We start from the raw sequence: 24,536 nt of genomic DNA, 5'->3' as shown, positions 1-24,536 counted from the left end.
AATCGGCGCTAGTCTTGCGTCGTCTCATGTGGATGTCACAAACCGCATGCACTTTGCAGTGGCCTTAACTACCCTGGCTGGTTTCGGCATGGTTTCCAGAATCCACAGGGTTGTTTTTTTGTTTTTTTTTTCCTAGATAATTCCCACACTCGTACTCTACTACTTTTTCACTTTAGTCAGCCACAATATTCCCAGCTGTAAAGATTTATGAGAGGAGTGCTCCCAGTTGACCACGATGGTCCAAGGGTGGGAAGGCGGTGAGGTGGTATGAGGACATGGCTGACAGGTGAAGCGGGTGCATGAGGATTGCGTCTGTGCCACCCATGCCAGCTCAGCACGGGGCTGTGAGGCAGAAGAGGAGGGCGTTTGTGGAAAGGTGGCATGTTGCAAAGTTGTCATTGGCCAAGAAATACAAGGCACAAACAAAAACAGGTCCAAGCAGCTGCAAGAGGGGTTTCAGGGTTCGTGAACGAGCAGAAACACACACACACACACACACACACACATAGACATGCTCACACACACACACACACACGTAAGAGGGGCGCTCTAAGGGGGAGCCCACCATTTGCAGGAAACCATTCCAAGACAGAAAACAGGGAAGCATTTATACACAGCTACAGTGGCAAGTCTGGACATGTTTCTGCAAAACACTGTTATGAATGAGGACGCAGGCCGAAAGAGCCGGGGGTCCGAAAGAGAATTGCAGTCTATCTCCATCTATGGATCGTTTGAGGAAATGATCCAATTGCATGGAAACCAAGGATGTCCCGACCTACATCCATCAATCAGTGGTAATTATCATGGCCTCCAAACGAGATAGCATGAAACATGCTTTCTCAAAGCGATACCAATCAGAATGGGTCCTAACATCGAACCTAATGACTAAATATTCCCCGAGGGCAGGATTCAAGAGTGATGGCAAGGAAATGTGTTTCTCTACTCAAAGGTCCCCGCTCTGTCTAAACTTTAAATCTTTCAATAGTTAGAGGCCCCCCATAGTTACGAGGCAGCCTAGGATTCGGCACGTATACCCTTTGCATGTTTTCAAATCCCAGAGGGGGAAAAAAAAAACACACACATTGATCTGCAGAGTAAAGAGCATTCCTCCCAGACGCAATTCTGACAAACTGACACATCACTGTTTTTATGCCAGCTGTGCTCACAAACAATAATTAATAAAGCAGCTGTCGAAGAGTTCTGTGGCAGCACAGCTGTGCAGACTATTTATAAAAGCCAAATTCCACCTCCTTGCCCAAACTGTTCTCTCCACAGTTGTTCGGAGAGCGAGTGAAGTAACACATAGCAAGAGAGAGGAGGGGGCGGGGGGGGTGGGGGGGGGTGGGGGGGTAAGAGAAAAGAAGGCAGCCTACTTTAGGTAGGTTGCTGATTTCATCTTTTCATACAGCCCTTGGTCTAGCTGGAGTGGAGGATCAGAGGCGTATTGAGAAGGCGAGCAGGAGGGTGACGGGTATGGGGTTTAAGAGACGTCTGGCTTCATAGTGCATTGATGACATATTCATAAAGCCCACAATGCGTCAGGCTCTCAGGAAGACGAGCTAGGTTCTGCCGAATGCGCCGTTTATTTGGAACACGGTTCATCGTGCATTTGCTGATTAGGCTCTAATAAACCTGTGCATTAGGGGTTTAAAGCAATGACATTACCTGTATCTGTTTACTGCCCCAAATCGCCATGTCTGTATCCGTATTTAAACCTTAAGTGGGTGTGGCTTCAAGTCCACATTCTAGCAGACGTATGTCAAATATCGTTCCCCCATCCTAGTCTCTTCTCTTCTATTGGACTTAATAAGGCAAAATTTGCATCTTGTTACCAAGAAACAACAAAAAGTAAACTCGTCCGTCCCGTGTCAGGAAATTTCACGGCTTTACCTCTGACTGCAAGCTGTGCGGTTTTTATTAGTCCCTTTGCGACTGTTGCTTTCCAGACTGTACGAACAAGATCCCCGCTCGTTATAGGAAACGAATCGATCAGAATCTAGAGTTCAACGGCAGAGGTGTAAGAGTGTGTAAGGCAAAATCACAGGGCTCCGTGGTCTTACCTTCAGCTTCTCGTGGGCTCCAGTGTCCAGAAGGCAAGCAGGGACGTGGAGACCAGGAGTTGGAAGCGTACTGGAGAAAAACTCGGCCTTCGGCACATTTATCACACACTGATCCCACTTCTCTAGGAAATCAACAGACAGGAAGGAGACCCAACTTAGATATAGTCCAATATAATTCCTATTATGGATGCATTGATAAATAAATAAATAAATAAATAAATAAATAAATAAATAAATAAAATCAGTCTTATGTTTAAGATGTTATTGTGTAAACAGTATCTGTAATAGAGAGCAAGGAACTCTCAGGACAGCAACGTCGTGATGATGCATGGTCATTAAAGATGAGTTTAAGGTGCCATGAATCGAAGAAGAGGCACACATACTGTATCTCAGTGCTCAGTGCTCGCAGAAGTGAAGTGCTCGTTTTTAAAGACCACGCTTGCTGTTACTGCTCTGTGCGCTCAGGTCCCCCGTCCTCACACTGTCTAGTAAAGATACTTTACACGAAGTAGAACATGCTGTGGTTCTTTCTCTTGATATTTTCACAGTTTGCAGTCATCATTCATCGTCAAATACGTCCAGATCGCTGTCTTTTTGAGTTCATTAGCGTGAAATTTGTACACTAGGCTTACTATGTCACATATTATCCCATAGTACTGATATCAGAGCATCTTTTTTTATGAGTACGAGTAAAAGAGCGCTGCATCGGATTGGTCAATGCATCCCTAATTATTATTATTATTAGTAGTAGTAGTAGTAGTATTACCATTATTATGAGGCAGCCTCTATCCTGGGCTCTGTTTACTGACAGTTCTTTTTTTCTTTCCAGAATGTGAATGGTAACCCAAGCTAAACGTCTTTTTTGCACTTTTTATTTTTTATTTTTTAAACATTGTTGTAAATGATGAGTCACATGGGGCGCTTGCCCTGTGAACATTCAGATGTTCGTAATTCTCTGATTTCACTTTTATGAGTCACTGAAGACGTCTGAACAGGATCAGCATAACTTCTTGGTGCTTGGAAACCAGGCGGCTTTCAGGCTTAGACTCTCTCTCTCGCTCTCTCGCTCTCTCTCTCTCACACTCACACACACACACACACACACACAAAGACATAAACAGACAGTGCACAGATTGAGCAACCAAACTCACGGCATGCCTCGACATGTTCCTGAGGGGCTTCCCCTAAGCTCGTGTCAGTGAATTACACCTGTCACACGTAACGTTATCCGAAACTTATCCTCATGAATGCGTTGCTAATAAATGCTAATAAACTACCAGAAAGTTGAGCAAAACAATTGAGTGACTCAACAAAGTCACACAGGACTGAATCATCTAATGAAAATGAGGAAAATGCCGTCTCGGGGTCAGCGAGATGTTTTTGGTAAGTCCTGTAATGACACTAAATTAATCACTAGATCATAAACAGGGCTTTTAATCCATAACACATGTGAGCTATTGAAAATGGTCAAATGGTGTTGGGGGGGTGGGGTGGGGTAGACAGTCTCCACTCAGAAATGTTACAATTTCAATTTCCATTTTGCTCCATGATCAACAGGGCATGAAAGGACATGTGCCCTCCCCCAGGGGTGCTCCAGACATATCGAATGTCAACACACCTGATCCTCAAGAGCACGTCATATCCATATGTGTCTCACCATCCCTAAAAATACAGTATAACTCAGACCAGAAATAGACAGACCTTCCCCAAGGCCTCTCTCTGCAACCTCAGTTCACCTGTCATAGAAGTGGCCCGTGATTGGAGGGAACCACTCTACAGCGATGGAGTCCTGACGTTGTTCCACCACACGGGGTGCCATCGGGACAGGAGGGGGCTTGTAGTTGGGCTGCCATGTCTGATAAACCAAGTCCAAGTAGCAATGCATGCGAGCCACTTGGTTTTCGGTAAACGAATCAGTGCAGGTGTCATCTGTAGGGACCCGAAAAAAAAAAGACAATTGGATGAACTGTGTGAAATATATCAACCACTGAATGGAATCATTTTGTGAGGTCAGTGTATAGAATGTCAAGAAAATACACAACTGAAGGTTACATTATATTCTATAACAGCAGCTCTGACAACAGTGCAGCTGCAAATCGCAGGTTTATATTAATACTCTCATTCTAATGCATGACGGTTTCTATAGTAACTGGCGAAAACGTGTTATTTAACACACAAAAAAAAGAGTGTAATCGTAAATATGGTCGTTTTTTTTGTCTGTAAAGAGACATTTATTTAACGTTTATAGAAGGAGTCTCCAGTGTCAGATGTAAAGCTGGAATATTACGTTTTCCAGCACATAACAATCTTTGCAGTTTCTCTGTAACAACATGCAGGTTTATTTATTTATTTGTATATTTTTGTCAAAATGGGACACCGCTAATATAAAGTAAACAATGACGGGAGCTAACTTGTTTCATGGAATTTTCGCAACATTAAATGTCACTGTAGCAACGACACATGGTCGTTGATTTTTGAAATAAAAACGTAATTTATGGCATACTGTACTTCTACATAATATAATATAATATAATATAATATAATATAATATAATATAATATAATGTCTCAGTTTTCCAATATTTTTTGAGAGTGAGAGTTTATTGTTTGTATTTTTTTAAACCCATTCTATTGGACATACGGTGCACCATGTAGATTGTACGATAAAAGTTTTCCGAAGAACTGAAATTGAGCCAAATATTATTTGAGAGGAATAAACGTTACTGTGGGTAAATATAGCACAGCTATACCCTTCTAATGTTCTGTCTCTTGTTGCATAACATCACAGGCTCATTAATATGCAAATGCGTGGGGACACTAACGTGTGTGTATTCATACCTGCGTAACTCATGTAATTATTGAAAGGCGTGTGGATAAAGTTGCTACAGCCACACGTCTCATTTCCAGGCTCAGGGTCTCGACAGTGCTTGTATTTTGGCGTTGGGTTCGTGTCGGCACACAAGTCTCCTGTTTCCAGCGAAGGCTCCATCTCCAAACAGGCATCGTTGCAGGACTCGATCTCTGAAATGCCTCTGAAGACGTGGTACAAGCCCAGGCTGTGGCCGATTTCATGGATCATGGTGTGAGTGTGGCCGAACGTGCCGTAGAAAGACGGATTTAACACTATTCCTCCTGGAAGAACGATGAAAGCACGTATTAAGGAAGCTGGAATTAATTAAAGCAGTATTTACCAATCTGCGTTTGGGTTTCCTTTTTTGGAACCTTGAAAAGGAGTGAAAAGTTCAAACAAAGCGCTGGCACCTACGACTCATTTACTCAAAATCAGATGATGAAGTGAGTCAGCTGTGTACAATTTAAAAGTACAATTTAAACACTGGACGCATTGGGGGGTCCATAAGAAATGAAACAGAGCCTCCGAGATGCAGTTATACCAATAATAGCGCCAGCTAGACACTCAATCAGGAACAGATCAAAGCAGGAGCTCATTTGTTCTTAATCTAGTGGAAATTAAATACACTTTATTACCGAGATGGGTCAGGGCCTCCTTGTCCCACGGCCAGGTGGCCACTCCAGCCAGGTCCTCATTAGTGGAATTGGCAAAGAAGATGTTAAGGTGCGTAGAGCCATCTACTTTGAGGATGTCTTTCAACTCCTTCACATCCAGGTAGGCCCTGTGTTTGCAAACACATATAGACATACAGTGTGTGGTTCACTTTTATTGGTGGAGCACTTTGCTTAAGGGCCGCGTTCATATGGCTACACATGCGTAAAGGCTTGTTTCATCCGTTTTGTCAAAACTGATGTCAAGCTGCCATAAGGTTGTATTACGACCGATATTACAGTGTAATGAAATCAACAGCAACATGAATGCCTGCTTATAACGCTGTGAAATAGTGAAGGCTTTGATAGACAATATACTGAGTTATGTGTGTTTTCTCCAAACTATAAATGCCGCTATCATGTCATTTGTAATTCAGCCTGCAAAGTGTCGTAATGCCATAACAAACGTTTGCCAACAACAATCCGTCACCTGACTCAGGTGTTATGACAAGTCAAGACAAAAAAAAATGTACAAAAGCAGCTCATTGTTGGAATAAACTGTTAGACATGTTCAGTTAGGTTTCGTTTATGTTCGTTTGTCTGTGAGGAGACGTTTATGTAACATTTATGGAAGGAGTCTCCAGTGTCAGCAAGTTGTAACCGCCAAAGGTAAAGCTGTAACTTTTTGAAAGTTTTCCATGGCAGGAAAGTCTTCGTTTTGGGGTTGAATTTAAGTGTACCTAAAACTCTTAAAGTTACAGTAGCTGGACATAATGATCCCTCCACCCCAAAGACCTTCCTCTGGTAAGCGTGAAGCTGCATGGCCTTCATTTGCATACTAGAACATGATTGGGTTTTACATGTTATGATGTAACACTTGCCTATCAGGGGTTTAATACGATCTCCTGATTTACAATGACATTTATATCTCACCTGATAATAAAAACAAGTTTTAAGGGACTCCTGAAACTAAGACTGCACCCAAAAGTGTCCGCTTTAGAGATGCCTTTAGAGATATTTTTTTGTTATACTATTTAATCACCGTATATGACGTCATTTTAGGACAGAGATGCATTACATCTGAAGCAGTTCTGTGCAACATTTGGAATTTGCTCATTCATTTCTCGCCAGTTTTCCATGTCCGGAAGCCTAATCACTAGCTATACGCCTAGCGATCCGACTTTATATATTACCATTTATATATTAAGCAAACATTTGTTTTGAGGCATCAAGTCATTTTAAACCGTCATGGAAATGGGAAACGGGCCACCAGTGACACTCTGATAAACAAGGACAGCGTTGTGCAAGGCCCTGGCAGGGTTCCAGCTATCAGGCTGCATCAAACTGCATTACTGTAAAGATTAAAAAAAAAAAACAAAAAAAAAAAACATAACCACATGCAGCAAACGTGACTGACAACTCGCAGCAAGAAATAAAAACCAATGACATGTTTGCTTGACATTAACGGGTGCTCCCAGACAGCTAGTCTAAATGAAGACCACACACTGGGATGACACACTCCAGCTGTGGAAGAGTGTCCAAACATCACATGGAGGTATGTTTAATTGTCCTAGTGCCTCATGATACATTAGTTATACTGCGATTACAAAACACGTGCGAGATAATACAAGAAGTATTTATTTAAAAAAAAAAAAAAAGAATTTAAAAAAATTTCAACCCTCAGAGCTATGTTACGTAATTAGGTTGGAGTAAAGAAACGTGGTTTATGCCGTGACAGCAGCTCGATAAATCGTCTGTCATCCTTCTAAAGGAGAAATGGCAGACAGTTAGCTTAGCTACAGCACACCAATATGGACCAGATGTACAGCTGTTTAACTACAGCATTTTAATTGCGCTCCCGACACATCGCAACCATCTGTGTGTCAGAGACGGAGAAGAATTCCTGGAGTTCATTATGAAAGATATTTCAAATATACATACAAATTCCTATGACAGCTCTCACCTGTCGAGTGACGTGCTAGGGGCACTGCCGAAAAAGATATCGAATGATGGATAGTACCGTTCTGGGCCTGTCCTATTATTACGCTTTTTGTTGATGGAGAGAGAGTTAGATGTTCAGGACAGGTGAATGGACTTGCTGAAGCAAAGCAGACGTGTGCTCAGTGCTCCATCAGGCCTTGGCTTATTTCCAAGAAATGATGTAAAGTTTGCTTATCTTAATAACAACAGGAATGTCGTAATTTCTTTAGAAAATGTTTATGTAAGGTCTCCAGGTTTGTATGTGGAGAGAGCTTATTGGCAATTCAATTACGACTTTCTGGGAGTATCTGTTGACGGTTCAGTCACATCCTATCTTAGATCTATTAGGCAATATGCACTGGAATTGCTATAAACATTGCAGACACACAAAAAAAAAATCAGTGTTCTTTTATTTGAAGGCAAAATGTGGCAGGCTTTAGACTCTTGGGAAGAAATTGGATCTTGTTTTCTAAAGAAGTTTTACTTCTTTAAAAGCTTTTCCTTTTTACGCTCTGTTATAGGAATTTAAATTTGTCCCCAATGGGAAAAACCGACAGACCTTTTAGGGTTCTAGATAGGGAATATCTAAAGACAATAGATTTAGAGCTTTAGTGTCTTAAGGTTTTCTTCATTCGTCTTCAGTACGATCAGGGACGTGGTCGATCCGGAGACTGCACTGGATGAAATATACCCTGAATGGGATGCTAGTCCATCTAAGGACACCATGCGGATAGATTCATTCCCTCATTCATACACTCGAGACTTTCTTCCACAACATTTTTTCTGTTCATTCAGTTTCTTTTCTATCCCCATGCTACAGATTCCAGGCTCCTCCTGGGGGATCCACAGACATTCCCAAGCCAACTTTGAAATATAATCACTCCAGCGGGTTCATGGTCTACCCTGGGGTCTCCGACAAGTGGGACGGCCTGATACAGCTGAAGCAGGAACCGACCAGGATCCTTTTAAGATGTCCGAGCCACCTTAACTGGCTGCTCTTGATTCAGAGGAACATTTGCTCTACTCCAAGGCTCAGTACCGCTTAATATACTGATTTTCTCAGAACTCCAGCCTGATGTCTGTGGTGTGACCTGCATCCAGGGATGATCCCTCAACCCTTATGGCACTTTCCCACTGCACCGTAGGGCTCAACTCGACTAGACTCTGCTCGCTTTTTGGGGGTTTTCCACTCTGGATAGTAGCTGGTACTTTTTTTAGTACCACCTCGTTTGGGTTTACAAGCGACCCGAGCCGATCCTAAATGTGAGCCACGCACCGAGGGAGTAGGGGATTCTCCGCAACGAGTGGTTCGGTAATTGCGCCTGAATAAATGTGCGGCAAATATTGACATGGCTGGAACAAACACAAACACAAAGCCAAGAGGGCCTACTTGAGAATAGCCATTAATAAAAACTAGTACACTTAGAGCACGTAGTGTAACAGCTGCAATTCTTCAATGGATAACTTTGATGTAGCGGATGTAAAGATCTCGTGAAGTCATTTTGTGGAGGTTATGCGATTTTCAAAGAATCCTATCACATACGCACCACCCCATGTTACTTTCAAAGATCTATTCCAAACAAATCGAGTCAAAACCGGGTATTCGCATTCACACTTGTTCTGCATTCTTAATGAAATCAAGCAAAATCTAACCGCACTGACTTTCCTTTTTTTTTGAAGATGTATATTTGTTTCATTTCCTGAGATATGGTCGGAAAGCAAACAAACATTGCTCGAGTTTACGCGTGGATGCATTGTACATACCAGATGCACTGTACTATACCAAATATGGACACACACCAAGTAGTGTTCCCAGTGTTCTGTTGGATAATTAATGGGGGTAAGTTGGGGGAGAATTTCTCTTGCGCTGGGCTGTTTTATATGAATCATCAAGAACCAGAGCAGAACAACGAAAACAGACCAATTTGGTCCAAAAAATTTTCTACATTCCTTATTACTCATTCAGCAGAACTCGAAACGTGCTAATTTTTCTTATTTTCATTCATGGCGAATGTATTTGATGGTTGAACATTCTGGTTCCCTAATCCAAGATCCTAATCTGGTCTGTGGTGACCCCACCACCAGGTCTACAAGAGTCTACAACTCAAAGCCAAGAATCTAAAACCAGACTTTTCTCCTTTTTTTCTTTTTTTCTTTTTTCGACGTGTAGAAGAAATTTCGGTGGGTGCTAGAGTTTCCAGGAGTAATTCCAATGATGGAATAATTCAAATTCAATCCAACCTGGGTAGAATATTAGTTCTTGAATTCCCCATAGCGGACTGATGAAAATGTTCTGCAGACAGCTGCAAACCCGTCTCCATCTAAAGGAGTACCATCTCCGTTTTGCAAGGGCGCGTAAATATAATTCGCCCAAGAATCAATCCAGATGATGGACGTCCATGAAGGCCGAATCTTTTCTGTCTTTTATTCTTATAAATTCTTAAAAACAAAAAACAGACCCATAAAGCATTGTGCACGTAGTTTGCAGGAGGTCTGTTTATGTTGTGTGTGTGTGTGGCAGCTTCAGAGATGTTTTTACAAGGGTGTCGTGCATTTAAAGTGGTCGCTGTTATGCCAAAGACGTCCATTAAGGCAAAGCTGTTAATATCCGTTTATGTCTTTACAGACTTTAGGACTTAGGGTTCAGATGACATGGGGTACACGTTATATGTCAGGAGCCAGCAGAAAGGTCGATACACTCTCTGAAACTATTTAATTAATCTATTAATGTGACAGAATGGAACATAGGATATGGCTCAGGTATTTTCACCTTTCACCTGTGAGTAATCTCTCCGGGAACCGAGCCATGGCAGACATTTTTCTTACGGTAAATAAATACGGTGCATTTGGCTACTGCACAGAAGTAGCAGCACTGCAATGTGTGTACTGTGGAGTACCAAAGACGTCAAGTCAAAAAGACAGACAACTAAGCATCTCCTGATCCTGACGCAAGTGAAGAAATGTCCAAAAAAAAAAAAAAAACATAAAGCAGGCACCATTTGTATTTTTCAATGCTATACTTGAATACTAAGTCTGAGAATCTCCTAGCCTCATCTCTCTCTCTCTCTCTCTCTCTTTCTCTCTCTCCTTCCTTCTAGCCAGATTCCTAAACAAGCAAACTGGTACCAGACTCTAGTCTGCAAAAATAAACCCCAGATCATCCATTGTTTCCGCATGCATGAAGCACAATGTTGGTCCAGAATTCCACAATTAACTCGGAATGTTGGTGAACGTTTACAGCACTGCCTACGGTTTGTCTCCCTGGCTGTACCACGATCAACAGAAAACAAGCAGCCAGCCGAGGAGTTCGTCTCCCGTTTTCTGCGACTCCGGTTGTTCCTCCTCTTCTTCCTCCTCCTCCTCACACTCTGCAACTTGGCACCCTCTCAAACCGTCTCTCGAAGAAACAACCTTTATCCAATCCGTCGTAATATTTCAATCTCATGCTCGGCCTTTGCCAGCTGCTGATTTCTGTAACTAGACCAGATGCCTGATGATAAATGACCCCTTGATGATTGCAATGGGATAAGTTTCGGCAGAAAAATACAAGTGCTTTTATTCAAGTCTGATGTCACCTAGCAGCCCGCACACAGAGTCACTTGAAGTACTTAAGGAATGCAAGTGGAGACAATCGTCTGGACTGGACTGGGTTCACGCAACTAATAGAAAACACTCTTGTTCTCTTGATAAACTTAATCAGTCGCTTGCTGTGCTCATTTTGGCTAATTTCAGACTATGTCTAGTCGCTCTTAATTGCATCCTAGACGCTGATTTTGGAAAATAACTGAATTAAACTGCAGAATACAGAATAAGGCCTTAGCACTGTAACTGTGTTCTGTTAATATTCTCTCGACATTCCTCAACGTTGTTCCTGGATGTTCCGATTGTCCACCAACAATGTAGTACATGCTCTACCTCTGCTTAAATTCTGCTTCCATGCCATAAATCTTCCAGCTTTAAGCAAGGTGAACATGGTAGCTTTAAAGATGGCTGTTTTTACAATATCAGCAACAGCTGCAGAGATCCAGTTCAGATCTAGACAAAGTTAAACCAGACGGCTGAAAAGAAATTGTAAACATCATGTGCTTTATCCCCAGTGACCTCGGGTATTCCTGGTTTGAAATCTTTTTTTTTTCTTTTCTTTTCTTGTCAACGTTTAAAAACGCTAGCATTATAGGTAACAACCACAGGCTTCCTCAGAGGAAAAATGCATTGAGATCTTTACTGAGAGCTGGAAGGAAGACATGGCTGGCACTTTGGGAATATTAGTAACAGACTGTGTGTACTGACAGATTACTGTGAACTGTAATTGAATGAGGGTATAATGGTCACCATTGCTACATGGTAAACATGGAGAAATGGGGGCGATAGAAGAATGGGGGGGGGTCTATGTCGCATTTTGTTTCTGAACAAGGCATATGGCTTTCTCTCAGAGTGTAAGATGATTCATGAACCTGTGAAATAGCCAGAAAGCTGTATTCCAGTGGAATGCAAAAGCACAGCTATGTCCCACTTGAAATGCCAAGGATGGTGATGGTTTTTCTGCTATGGAAATGACTTGCCAAGTTGGCTCAGTTGCACTTGTCATGTGTCTAAAAGTTACTCAGGGCACAAGTGAAAGATTCTACAAAACCTATTACATTTAAAACCACAAGAAAATTCCCATACGCTGGAGAGTGACGTCAATCCCGTCCTAGTTCTTAGTAAAGACGTACCGATCAATGCCGGTACATCCAACATCAACATAAAATGTGCTTTATTGTGAATTATTTTAGAACACGACATGGAAAAAAGAAATGTATAATTTGACAGAATCTGCACCTCGAGCTTACCTTAAATGTGAGGCAGGATTGAAGCACGTCTTGGTGACGTCAGTGATATTGGGGTTACAGCAGTCATCTTTATCGTAAGCAAAGTTATCCCAGTTGCATTCTAGATCGCACACACCATTGCCTGGCTTGTGCTCAGCACAGCGAGCTCTGGGCTTGCAGTACCCGGCATCAAATCCGGTCAGGGTGTGGTTACACTCAGGATCGCAGTCCTCATCGCCAACCTTACTGATATCGCAGTTGGCTAGCACTAACCGGGAACGCAGCGTGGAGTTGCTAATGTTATGAACCGTCAGCTCCCAGGTGATGTTGTACATGCTGAAGGCTTCATTCAATTCCTGTTGCTGCAGAAAGATCTGCTGATCAGTCACGGTAGGCCTACGGTACTCATCATCATACACGTTGATCACACGGTAGCGCACCGTCTTGGGTCTCCGGAAGGTCCAAAAGTGGTTGTAGTTGCGCACAACCTCCACATTATCGCACACTGTCTGACCACAGGCTGGCGGCTCTAGGGTTGTGTCCAGAGAGGCCAGCCCAGCCCGAGGGCCTTCGTCCGGTCGTGGGAAATTCCCATCCTTCACCACCAGCCACTTGCGCTCGGGGTGCTCAAAGTTCTCCCGGATGATGAGGTCTGCTTGATAGTGAGAGTCCTCGTGGCCATGCATGTCCTTTATGATTTGGCGCTGGGAGAGGGCTTGACGCCAGAGAGTCACTCGCTCAACAGAACCTCGGTAGTTATGGTTCAAGGCATTTCCGCCCACCATCAACACCTTGGGATTCAGATTAGATTAGATTCCAGTGCATTCATATTTTCAAGCCAAAAACACTTTGTCAGGCATGTTGTTATAACTATTGACTGGGGTGATAAAGATACCACAGTGAACAAAACATAGGGTATAGAGGATAACATTTAATTGGTTACATTGTAATTGCTAATAATAATCCCGTAGCAGTCAGTGATTCATGCTTCGTTCAAGTTTTGTTCAGTACAAACAGGGCCAGAAGAGAAGAAGTCATTGACCTACCTTACACTTCTTAGTAAGAGAGCAGAAGACATCTCCAGACTGTTCTCTGCTAACAGCAGTCTGAGCACCATTCACAAACAGTCTCATGTAAATGCCATCGTACGTGACTGCCACGTGGGCCCAGTGACCAGGCAGGTAAAGGGTGTTGGAGTGGATAGAGGTGACCTTATGTGCCCGATCCGTCTTGAGAGAGAAGAAGAAGCGAGGGTCTCGGTTGCCTTGCTCACTAACTGTCTTGATACCCAGCAGCCATCCCCGGTCACTTGAGGCATAGAAACACTTATCAAAGAGGCCTGTGTGAGAGAAAATAAGTAGGACATAGAATCAGACATTAATGCTATCCTGGTCACAAACTATGTTGCAATGTAGAGAGCGGAAAACATCTCCAGGACTGAGAACATATAGCTAGTGAAGATGATATATATATATATATATATATATATATATATATACATATATAAATGTGAAGAGAGCGTTGTTAGCTTGCCAGATATCATCTTACTTCAAGAGTGGTGTTCATAGGCCTATATGGAACCTACATAAGCCCTTTATGACAACAGTCAGACAACATACACGTGAAATTGAAGTTCATTCCAACTCATGATGGTTGTCATAAAAACTGCTGATGTCAGTGTTGACATAACACCTAAATTATGTGACATTAGCTTGTCTTATGAGCATTTCTAAGCTGACATATGTGATAGCTGACTTCACAGCTTCGTTGCTCAAACTTCAGGTATGTCCGAGTCACTCATACCTGATGGAATAAGCCTTTGAAAGTGTTTATGATGGTTTAAGTCAGTTGTCATTAAGAGCTTGTCCTATACAAGGTCACGCAGGAGCCTGGATCCTATCAGAGGGGACTCGCAGCACGAGGTCGGGGACAGGGTGGATCTCTGGACAGGGTGTCATTCCATCACAGGGTCCCCTCACACACGGCAGAGAATTCAGAGATGCCAATCAGCCTACAGCGCATGTCTTTGGACTGGGGGAGGAAACTGGAATACCCAGAGGTAACCCTCGAAGCTCGGGGAGAACATGCGAACTCCACACACACAGGGAGCACAGAGGTGGGAATCAAACCCCCAACCCCAGAAGTGCAAGGTAAATGTGCTAGCCAATAAGCCACCATGCCCACAGGGCAAGACATTCTGGTTGTTTTCGTGCTCCAAATTTATCTTCAGGAACTGCTTATCCTAGTCAGAGTAGTGGATCTGGAGCCTATCCCAGGAATACTAGATGCAAATATATCCTGGATAAGACGCCAGTCCATCACAGGAAACCATGCACACACATTCAGATCTGGGGGAAATTTAGAGTCATTAATTCCATCTACTGCTGGGAGGAAACCAGAGAACCCAGATGAAACCCATGGTGAGAGCATGCAAGACACTTCATCGAGTTCCAGATCAAACCACAAACCTTGGAGTTGCAGCATCATATAACGACCATACATACCCACAGAGACAGTGTGAGACAGAGAGTCAAAACAGTGATATCCTTCCACATCCATCACTTCAGTCAGTTTATGATTTTCGCCATCTCTCAGGGTTTTAAGAACCCTGTGTGAGAACATTCTTTCCGGGTCAACAACAAGCAAGCCAGTGCTCTCAGATTGTCAGGGGCCAACCACCAAGGTCGGCGCTGCTAAACATTACGTTACAGGTTCACCATGACACGGTGAGAAAAGTCTGTCATCTATCAGCGTGAGCACTCAGACTAAAAGATGTGTTAAAAGACCTGTAGGGTCCTTCATGTAAACACACGTCACAAGGCTGCCAAGCTCAATTAATCTAAAGCATTTACATTTTCCCAGACAAAAACATGCAGCGAGGTCTGAGACACACACACACACACACACACACACACACACGTACATGTGGAGACATTTACATATTAGGGATGTAATGCAAGGCCACTAACTGGATCGAATTATCACTTCAAATATCCGTATCTGGATTTAGATTTAAAACAGAACTGGGCATGGCCAAACCTTGAAGGAGGTGTTCCCCTTTCTTTCATGCATTGTGGGCTGATTGGCATCTCTAAATTGATGGCATCGTCTAAATCGTATGAATGGGTGTGTGTGAGTGTGTGCAATTGTGCCCTGTGATGGGTTGGCATCCAAGGTTGTCCCCGCCTTGTGCCCCCAAGTCGCCTGGGATAGGCTCCAGGCTCCCTGCAACCCTGTGTAGGATAAGCAGTACAGAAAATATATGGATGGATGTTCATATTAATAAATATTATTTCTTTTGTGCCATGAGCTTCATATCTGCCCGTTCACCTGCGTGAAAGTAAAAACCCCCTGTGACTTTTCTTTGTTGCGTCCCATGTCGTGATGCACTTCACCATATCAACAATCGCGCACTTTTTAATCCATTTATGTGGAGCTTCTGCCATATAAGTCCTGTGAATGAGCTGTTAGTATAGAAACGATAACATATTCGAACTGCTGGACGATAACAGGTCAGAGCTGCTGTTATAGAAAATCAATCGGACCCTCTGACCAATCAGATTCGAGAACGATCAACAGAAACAAATGGACACCTGAACACCGATAAGCGTAGATACAAGGCATGTATAACGAAGGAAAAATGTCAATCTGGCGTTTTTAATCGTAATAATTATTGAACGTTTTCGCTTCCCTTATGGAGAAAGCCAAACGTGACACATCACTTCTCTGAACATTACACAACAGGTCACCTAGAATTCATCTTTGATACAAATCTGCTTTTCCTGCAGATTTATAACCGCCTTGTGCAAGTGCCGATTAGGCAATCTCTCTTTCTCACTGTCTTTTATTTGGCATGGGATGTTCTCGCAATGTCCCTTTTGCGTCATAACTATTAGAGATGAATTTCAGTGCCAAGTCTCTCAGCAACTTTGACAGGATTTAAAATTCAGGTTGTTCGCTGAGCCCTCGCCTCCTCCAACGGCCGGTTCTCGTGTAAGGACCTCTACGTCCTGTAATCACACTAGACTAGATTATGATCATGAGCCGATCCAAAGCGTTCTCTTTTTCCCGTAGACACACAAACGTCGCCTCAGCGCTGTTCAAGGTCCTGAATTGAGTGCAGTTCGAAGTGTGTGTGAAAGACTCACTGCGTTAGCACTGCCTGGACCTGGATAATAAGGAAGCTGTAGTTTTGCACTCAAGTGGCATGTAACCTGAATTATAAATGTGACGGTACGGAAGAATGATTAATGTTTTCCAAACACTTTTTTGTGATCCATTTTTGGAATGAGCATTATAACAAACACATCAGTATCTCTGGTTTAAGCAGGGTCACTTGATTCCATCTGATCTAGCTTGTGCTGTAAATAAAAACCCTCTTGGATCAGACATCCAGGTGAAACAGAAAGACGATGCCGCACCAGTTCTGATCCGAACATCACAAACAACAACAGCATCCGAGGGAAAACCGATACACGGCTTCTCTCAGGGAAAAGATCGAAAAGACTTATTTTGCAGTAAGCATTTTTTAAGCAGCACCCATCGGACATCCAGTGGCATCCATGGCATCCATGGCAGGATGCCAGTCAAAGATCAAGTGCATGCTTTTACACGACATGTCTGATGTGTAATTCATCTGGATTCCTCTGTAAAGGACAAACAGTACGACAGATAACGTGACTCAGAGCTCCCATGAAAATGCCTGGGGTTGTTCAGAAACTGCCAATGTCATGTAGGAATTTTTCCCACTCTATATAGAACAAGGCTTATCCGTGTCTGTGCGCCGCTCTCTGAAGACCCAGGCTGCTTCGACTTTCAAACAGATGATGTCATCGCTGGGAAAAGAGCAACTAGGGGGAGTATTGTGTTCAGATCTCACACATCTCCCACCATCCCCCACCAACCCCCCCACCCCCCACCTTACACACACACACACACACACACACACACACACACACACACACACAGCAGCTCTATCTATTTCAGCATCATATACTGCACAGCAATATCTCTATTATTGGATTTAGTCTTGCAGTAAAAAAAAAAATGCTTAAACTCTTAATTTAGTACATTTTTTAATCAAATATAGGTTATATTTATATATACTATACAAATATAGGTAATTTTATTTGCTGTGTGATGCACTCTTTTTCCTAAACTACTTTGGGGGAAATGGTATTATACATATATATTTATTTTTTATTTTTATCTTGGTGTAATCAGACTAATCTTGGTGTAATCAGGGGAGAAAATCACAATCTGGCAACTCTAGGCTTGCACACTTTCCCCCAAAAATCGACCCCATGTGTGTGTGCAATAATTACATGATCACTGACAGGGCATCATTTTAACAATCTGTCAAGCGGGTGATTTACAACGCACCAAACAAGGTTGCCATGTCTTGAGTTCCCACAACATCCTTATTTCCGTTTATAAATTACTACTCATCTTCACAAACTAGACTGTAATCTAGGTCTGTATTCTACATCGGACATTTTGCAGTATATAAATCACAAATGGTAAGCAAAAACAGCAGATAAAAAAGAAACATAATTTTTTTAAAAAATAATAAAATTCATATATCTGGCAACCCGGTTTAGTGCGTCAAGTCAAATTGCTGCGCGCCAAAGCTCGGGAGTAAATCCTTTGTTTTTCCTTTATTTGGTCTGGAGTGAGAAGAGTGGAAGTGCTGCGGAGTGTGTGTGTGTGTGTGTGTGTGTGTGTGTGTGTGTGTGTGTGTGTGTGTGTGTGTGTTCTCTAAAACGGGGGAAACCCTGATATACAAGCTACATTTCTCCCACAGCTTGTTTGGCCAGATGTCCAAATCTAAAGTAAATACAGAACCTTAAATAATTTGCAGTAGAAATAAAAATGCACGGTTAGTATTAAGGGTGAGAAGAGTGTCTGAGTGTGTCAGATATCTCCAGAGCAGAGGCAACACACACACACACACACACACACACACACACACACACACACACACACACACACACACACACAAACTGTGATCATAGATAATAGAACGTGTTTAAAAGTTTTCATTTGGATATGTGTGACACAAAACAAGACTTGGGCATGCACGAGCTGTCACGCGCCATGCACTCACCACTTTGTGCACTGCAAGAACTGTTACTGAGCAGCGCGTTGAGACTTTGTGCGTAAACTCTGCAGTGCACCCTTTTTTATGTTTTAGATTACACAGCGTCAAATCTCTGATGAGTTCACTTACAGAACCTGATCATATCATACAGTTCATACATAAAATGCACGTTTCCACGCCATATCTGCGTGAATGACGTGCGCTTTTACGCGCAGAGAAACTTCAAAGTTTGACTGATTTGAGATCAGATCAGGTCAGCCTAAACAAAACGAGAGAGAGAGAGAGAGAGAGAGAGAGAGAGAGAGAGAGAGAGAGAGATCCTAACTGAAGTCTTTCCGCGTTGCAGTTTGTTCACTGTGGTGAAAATAAATCACGCCACGTACCTGCGATCACGGCAGGGGAGCGCTGTCCTCCTTCGGGCTTCACCCACATCCCCAAAGTAAAGTTTCCCCTCGGGATTTCCTCCGCCGATCTGAGGCGCAGCTGGTCTCCACGTCCTGTGAAGTAAACAGCGTGGCCGTGCGCGGAAGACGCGGCGGAGACGGACGCGTCCTCGTTCTCGTCGGCCGCGGAGGCGCGCCGGCGCTGGCGGGGCAGACGCCGCTCGAGCCCCGGCACGGAGCGCTTGCCGCGTGGAAGGCGGGTGGCGCACGCGCCCGGCACGCTCGCCCGAGCCTCCCGGAGCTTCACGAGCTCGCGCTTGGACCGACCTTTCCTCCACACGGGGCCGCACTCCGACCCGACGCACAGGATTAGGATAACGAGGCAAGGGAGCCACGGCAGGAAAGTCCACACTTTCATTTTTTTTTTTTTTTTTTTTTTTTTGTTAGTTTGCTTTTATCCCGAAAAAAAAGGGAGGAGGGGGGATTTGGAAACGTGCAAGGACGCACGCAAGTTCTAGATTTTCCTCTCAGCAGCTGTCAAAGGCGAAGATCCGCGTCCGAGGTGAACAAACCCAAGCACCAGCTCTCTTATTATTAGTCTCTATAAACCGCCACCATGCTCCTCGTGCTTACCAAAGTGAGTCTTCTATTCGGATCCGAGCTCGCCAGTGCGCTCGGCAGTGCGTTCATTTCTGCGCTCCACGTTGCCTTTTGAACGAATCTGGGATCCAAAGGGAGGGGGGGTGACTAATAAGTAATCAATCAGAGTTGAGATCGGACTCGGAATCAAGCCCCCTTCATCTCCTCTCATCTCATCTCCCACTGAATTGATCTCCAGCAGCCTGTGCGCCTGTGCGCTTTTTTTTTTTTTTTTTTTTTTTTTTTTTTTTTATCCCACTCGCAACACGATGTCAGAAATGCCACACGCGTGCAAAAGGCGCGTCAGAAACTCGTGCGCTTGCATACTGGGAATAAAAGTCCTAAAAGTTGCATTTGGGCTTGAAAGTTGCCATGCGCTGAGATCAGGGCGCGCTGCAGCGGTTCAGGAGCATCGTGGGATCCTCACTGGGGCTGTTGGGTGCAGACAGACTGATAGACAGACAGGACAGACACGCAGGAAGGAAGGGCAGGTTGCGTTGCGTCGTGCGCGATGCTTTGCTTTGCTTTGAAGACTCAGGAGTTTCTGCTTTTTTAGCCCTTCCTCCTCTTGTGTGCAGAAAGTGTGTGTGTTGGGGGGGGGGGGGGGGGTGGGGGGGGGGTGTATAGCTTGGAGTCGACTCGCACAGGTAAAAAGCACAGAAGTCAGGAGTACTTTTCCCCTGCCTTCTGAACCGCTCAGGGGGGAGTGTGCATGCGCGTGTATCCCTCTAGTGGCTATTATTTGCACGTCTCACTTCTGTGCTCTTCGTGCGCGTGGGAAGTTCAAAGCTGAAAATGTTTGCAAGGAAAGTTCTTATGCATCAAATTGATTAACAAACAAAGGTTTACTTTTTTCTCTCTTTTTTTTTTTTTTACTAGCAGATGATCTTACGCAATTTTTTTTCTTTTATCCTACTCTTGCTTAGGGTCTCAAATTAAAAAATAAAAAAAATAATAAAATAAATCAATCAAAAACGACCCCAAGATACACATGCCCGACCTTTATATGTGAATGATATGTGAAAAACATTTCATGTTTCGCCCTGAAACTGCACGTGAACTCATACCCTTCATGGGATGAATGCATACAAACAAAACAAGTCACGTGTGAAAATAAATGACTAATGTGTAAATAAATAAATAAGTAAGTAAGTAAGTAAGTAAATAAATAAATAAATAAATGATGTGTAGACAAACAGATCAAGAAAAAAAAAAGTGTCAAAAAGTGTTTTTTAAAAAATCACATATGGTGAAAAGAGGAATCACGTGTAAAAAAAAATAAATAAATAAAATAAAATAAATAAATAAGATCACGTGAAAAGAAAAGAATAGAATAGCACGTTCGCCTCACGCCTCCAGGGTCGGGGGTCAGATTCCCACCGTGGCCCTGTGTGTGCGGAGTTTGCATGTTCTCCCCGTGCTGCGGGGGTTTCCTCCGGGTACTCCGGTTTCCTCCCCCAGTCCAAACACACGCATGGTAGGCTGATTGGCGTGTCCAAAGTGTCCGTAGTGTATGAATGGGTGTGTGAGTGTGTATGTGATCGTGCCCTGTGATGGATTGGCACCCTGTCCAGGGTGTACCCCGCCTCGTGCCCCATGCTCCCTGGGATAGGCTCCAGGTTTCCCCGTGACCCTGAAAAGGATAAAGCGGTATAGAAGATGGATGGATGGATGGATGGATGGATGGATGGATGGGTGAAAAGAATCGCGCACATGTGAAAAAATAAATAAATCGTGCATTTTTTTAAAAAAAAATGAAAATGTGTCCAACGTGGGGGGAAAAAAAAGTTTGTAAAAGTCGGTTATTTTGAAGTGAATTTGAAGTGTCTGAGGAATTGGTCTGCATAGCAAGTTTGAAACGTCAACAAACTTTCAACAGATTTCAGGAAATCGTCCTGCATCACTGAAACTCCCACCATATTGTACCCGGATTATATTTGATTCTAATGGATTTCATGCATTCCTCGTGCCATCTCTTACCTGCACACCACTTCCTATAACAATAAAGAGCAATATAAAAGGAATTTACTGATCCCATGCTGACAAATAAAGCGGACTTCCTCTGCACTCGGAGCCGGTTCTCCTCTGCAGGGCCGGTCCCGTGTGCTCCATATGGAGGGAGATCACATGAGGAATGTGACAGCATCTTTTCTTTTCCCCTTGTTTGGTGTAAACGAACAGCAGAGGATTGTCTCTTGTCATAAAACCTCCCGGTTAAATATTTGTTCCGGGGCCTGCTTTGTCACGTCATGGTGGTGAGTCCACATATTTCCTTTTGTACTTCATTCCCTGGATTTGCAGATGTGGTCTTCAGAGTCTTGGTGCAGCATGAGATCAGTATACTTTCCAAGTTTGGTTCACGACTGGGGCTTTTATTTATTTATTTATCGAACGATCTATTTATTTATTTATTTGGAGGAATGCTTCTTCGACACGAAAAAGAACATTTACATTTGGCTAACATGATCGATTTCCATAATTGTGCCATCCAAGGTGTTTTCCCGCCTCATGCTCAGTGTTCCCGGGAGAGACTCCGGTTCCACTGCGACCCTGACCAGGATAGAGTGCTCATTCATGATGAATGAATGAATGAATTTATGAACATCATTTTTGACAAATTAAAAGCTTAGCGTCTGTGTTTATAAACTGAGACTACACGTCATCCACAAAAAGTCCAGTTTTCCAGTATATTCGCTTTGGAAAGCACCAAACATGCCTGGGCTTACTGTCTACATTCACACTCAGTAGTTTTTTATTTTTTTTCATCCAAGCTATTTCTTAAAGTCAGTCCATACAGGATTTTGCATGGATTTTTTCCCCCCTGGGATTCTTGTGGCCAGAAACGGTTGATTTTGCAACGCAACTTGCGGAATTTTTTTTTCATGCTCTTTTTGTAGAAAATTGCAAAAAAAAATTTCGCAGTGATGTTTGTTGAGACCTTTTAGCTCTACTCATGTCCGATCCACGTGAATCTGAGAGGATTTGCGTGTTGCGATGACGTCACATGACGTGTCTTGGCCTAAATCGGAATATTTCGCTTAAAATCTCAGAGTGTGAGTGCTGCTATGACACTTCGTCTAAAATCGGCCAATAGGAAGACGGTATAGGATTGCACAAAACTCACGGGACAGCTACGAACACATATTGGATTTAAAAGAAGAGCAGTTTGTTGAGACAGAATGTCTCTATAATGTCAGGACAAAAACGGACGGGAATTACAGCTTATTAGCTAATTAGCATGCAAAAGCTCTATTATTTTAACCATTACACAACGTAGAGCAGGGGTGCTTCTGGGTTACTGATCGAAAGGTCAGGACTGCCAAGCTGCCACTGTTGGGCCCTTGAGCAAGGCCCTTAACTCTCTCAGCTCCAGGGGGCGCTGTATCATGGCTGACCCTGCGCTCTGACCCCAACTTCCTAACATGCTGGCGTATGCGAAGAAAACAATTTCACTCTGCTGTAATATATACATGATAAATAAATTCTTCTTTTTCTTCTTCTAGCTATCTTCACGGTTTAATCTGACATGAAGGACACGTGTTATCTCACAGTCTGATACAGGATTCTGATTGACATCATCTCGGACAGTCCGACAATTAATAATCGTAAAAGACCGCTGAAATCGCCGAGTGTAAAACCAGCTTAACTGAGTGAACGTAGCTGTAGGTTAATCTGGTTAAGGTTAAGGCTGTGCTTAATGTCTGGTATTGGAAACTCCCCAAAACAAACAGCACCTTAGTTACAGTATCAGTCACAAAACATCCACCAATTTGGACTGCCTTTGCACCTATGGTTAACCCTAAACCTTTATGAGTTAGTAGTATAGTTTATACCTAATCTTTTGCCCTAAGTCTAAAATTCCAACATGTTTTAAAAACCACTCGGTCATTATCGCCGTATTAATACATAGATGTTTAAAATTGAGTTCAAAAGAACCCTTAATTATCCAGAAGAACCACCGAAGAACTCTTTTTTCCTACGAGTGTATGTATTAAACATTTAAGCGTGCGATACAAACTCCAAATTATGGGTCGTTATTTTCTTTTTAGTGGCTGGGGAAGTTCTGTCATGGTACATTTTACCAGACTTCTTTAAGATTTCTCCTAGAGTCAACCCTCTCGGAGAAACTTTAAAGGGATAATGTAGAACCCTTCAACAAAGTGTTTCCCTATAAGAAAAGGGCTCAAAGTACAACCAAGTAAACGGTCTGCACTTATATAGTGCCTTTCAATCGGCATGTGGGCCGGGGATCAAACCCCCAAGCCTACGATTTAGACAAAGATCATTAAAAGAAAGAAGTCTTGATTATCGAGTGAACTCACAAAGAACCCTTTTCTTCAGTAAGTATTAACAGGGTAAGTGTGCAGAACAAACTCCAAATTATTGGTAATTACTGTATTCTAAATCTCTAGACGCTGTCATGGGTTTAACATTTAGCCATTTTGGTATTAGTTACATTCTTGGGGGAAAAAAAAGAGGTTCTTAAATTGTTCTTTAAGGGTTAATTGGAAAGTTAAAAAGTTTTATTTAAGTAACCCCTTAAGTGTTCCTCAGATATCCCTTAGAAGGAATCCTTCAAGGCTCTGTGTAAAACCATAAAACGAAGTGTTTTCATATCGGAAAGGGTTCTAAGTAGAATTTATGAACTTGAAATTGAGCTAAACTGGTCTTGCTGCTTGTTAAACTGTTCTTTAAGAGTTCTTTAGGGTTCTTCAAGAGTTCTTTAAGGCTTCATTGGACAGTCAAAGGAATTTAGCCTCCTAAATGGGTTCTACTTGGAACCGTTCGTGATAGGAAAAGACTTTATTGTAGGCTCTACTTAAAATATTTATGAGTTCTCCCAGAGAGAAGCGTGTATCTATGAAACAACTGGAATTACTGGACGCAGTGCAAATAGTAATATAGCTGTGTATTGCAACGCAGCTTTGAGTAACGAAGAAAGCGACTGAGACGGCATGAGAAAGAACCCCCGGAGAACGAACCAGACTGAAAATGGAACCCATCATCTTCGAGACGAGATAGACATTCGTTAGTAGCATTAGCCTCGTAGCGCGGGTGTTTTA

At 42.9% G+C, this 24,536-nt stretch overlaps 1 protein-coding gene across 1 annotated transcript in view; it reads right to left on the bottom strand.

Moving 5' to 3' along the window:
- Positions 1 to 20,021, bottom strand: part of pappaa (pregnancy-associated plasma protein A, pappalysin 1a) — an 87,019-nt gene extending 66,998 nt beyond the window's left edge. Inside the window, exons 1-7 of the mRNA XM_017460374.3 lie at positions 18,835 to 20,021; positions 13,398 to 13,690; positions 12,373 to 13,142; positions 5,546 to 5,691; positions 4,898 to 5,191; positions 3,797 to 3,989; positions 2,061 to 2,182 (exon numbers count right to left, since the gene is read on the bottom strand). Of these exons, the coding sequence (XP_017315863.1) occupies positions 2,061 to 2,182; positions 3,797 to 3,989; positions 4,898 to 5,191; positions 5,546 to 5,691; positions 12,373 to 13,142; positions 13,398 to 13,690; positions 18,835 to 19,252 (2,236 nt within the window). The 5' untranslated portion in view covers positions 19,253 to 20,021. The remainder of the gene's footprint in view (positions 1 to 2,060; positions 2,183 to 3,796; positions 3,990 to 4,897; positions 5,192 to 5,545; positions 5,692 to 12,372; positions 13,143 to 13,397; positions 13,691 to 18,834) is intronic.
- Between the last annotated feature and the right edge of the window lie 4,515 nt (positions 20,022 to 24,536).

Source organism: Ictalurus punctatus, chromosome 28 (genome assembly GCF_001660625.3).
Source record: "Ictalurus punctatus breed USDA103 chromosome 28, Coco_2.0, whole genome shotgun sequence".
Classification (NCBI taxonomy): domain Eukaryota; kingdom Metazoa; phylum Chordata; class Actinopteri; order Siluriformes; family Ictaluridae; genus Ictalurus; species Ictalurus punctatus.
Note: the sequence above shows the minus strand (reverse complement) of the source record. Positions and strands in the feature narration are given on the sequence as shown.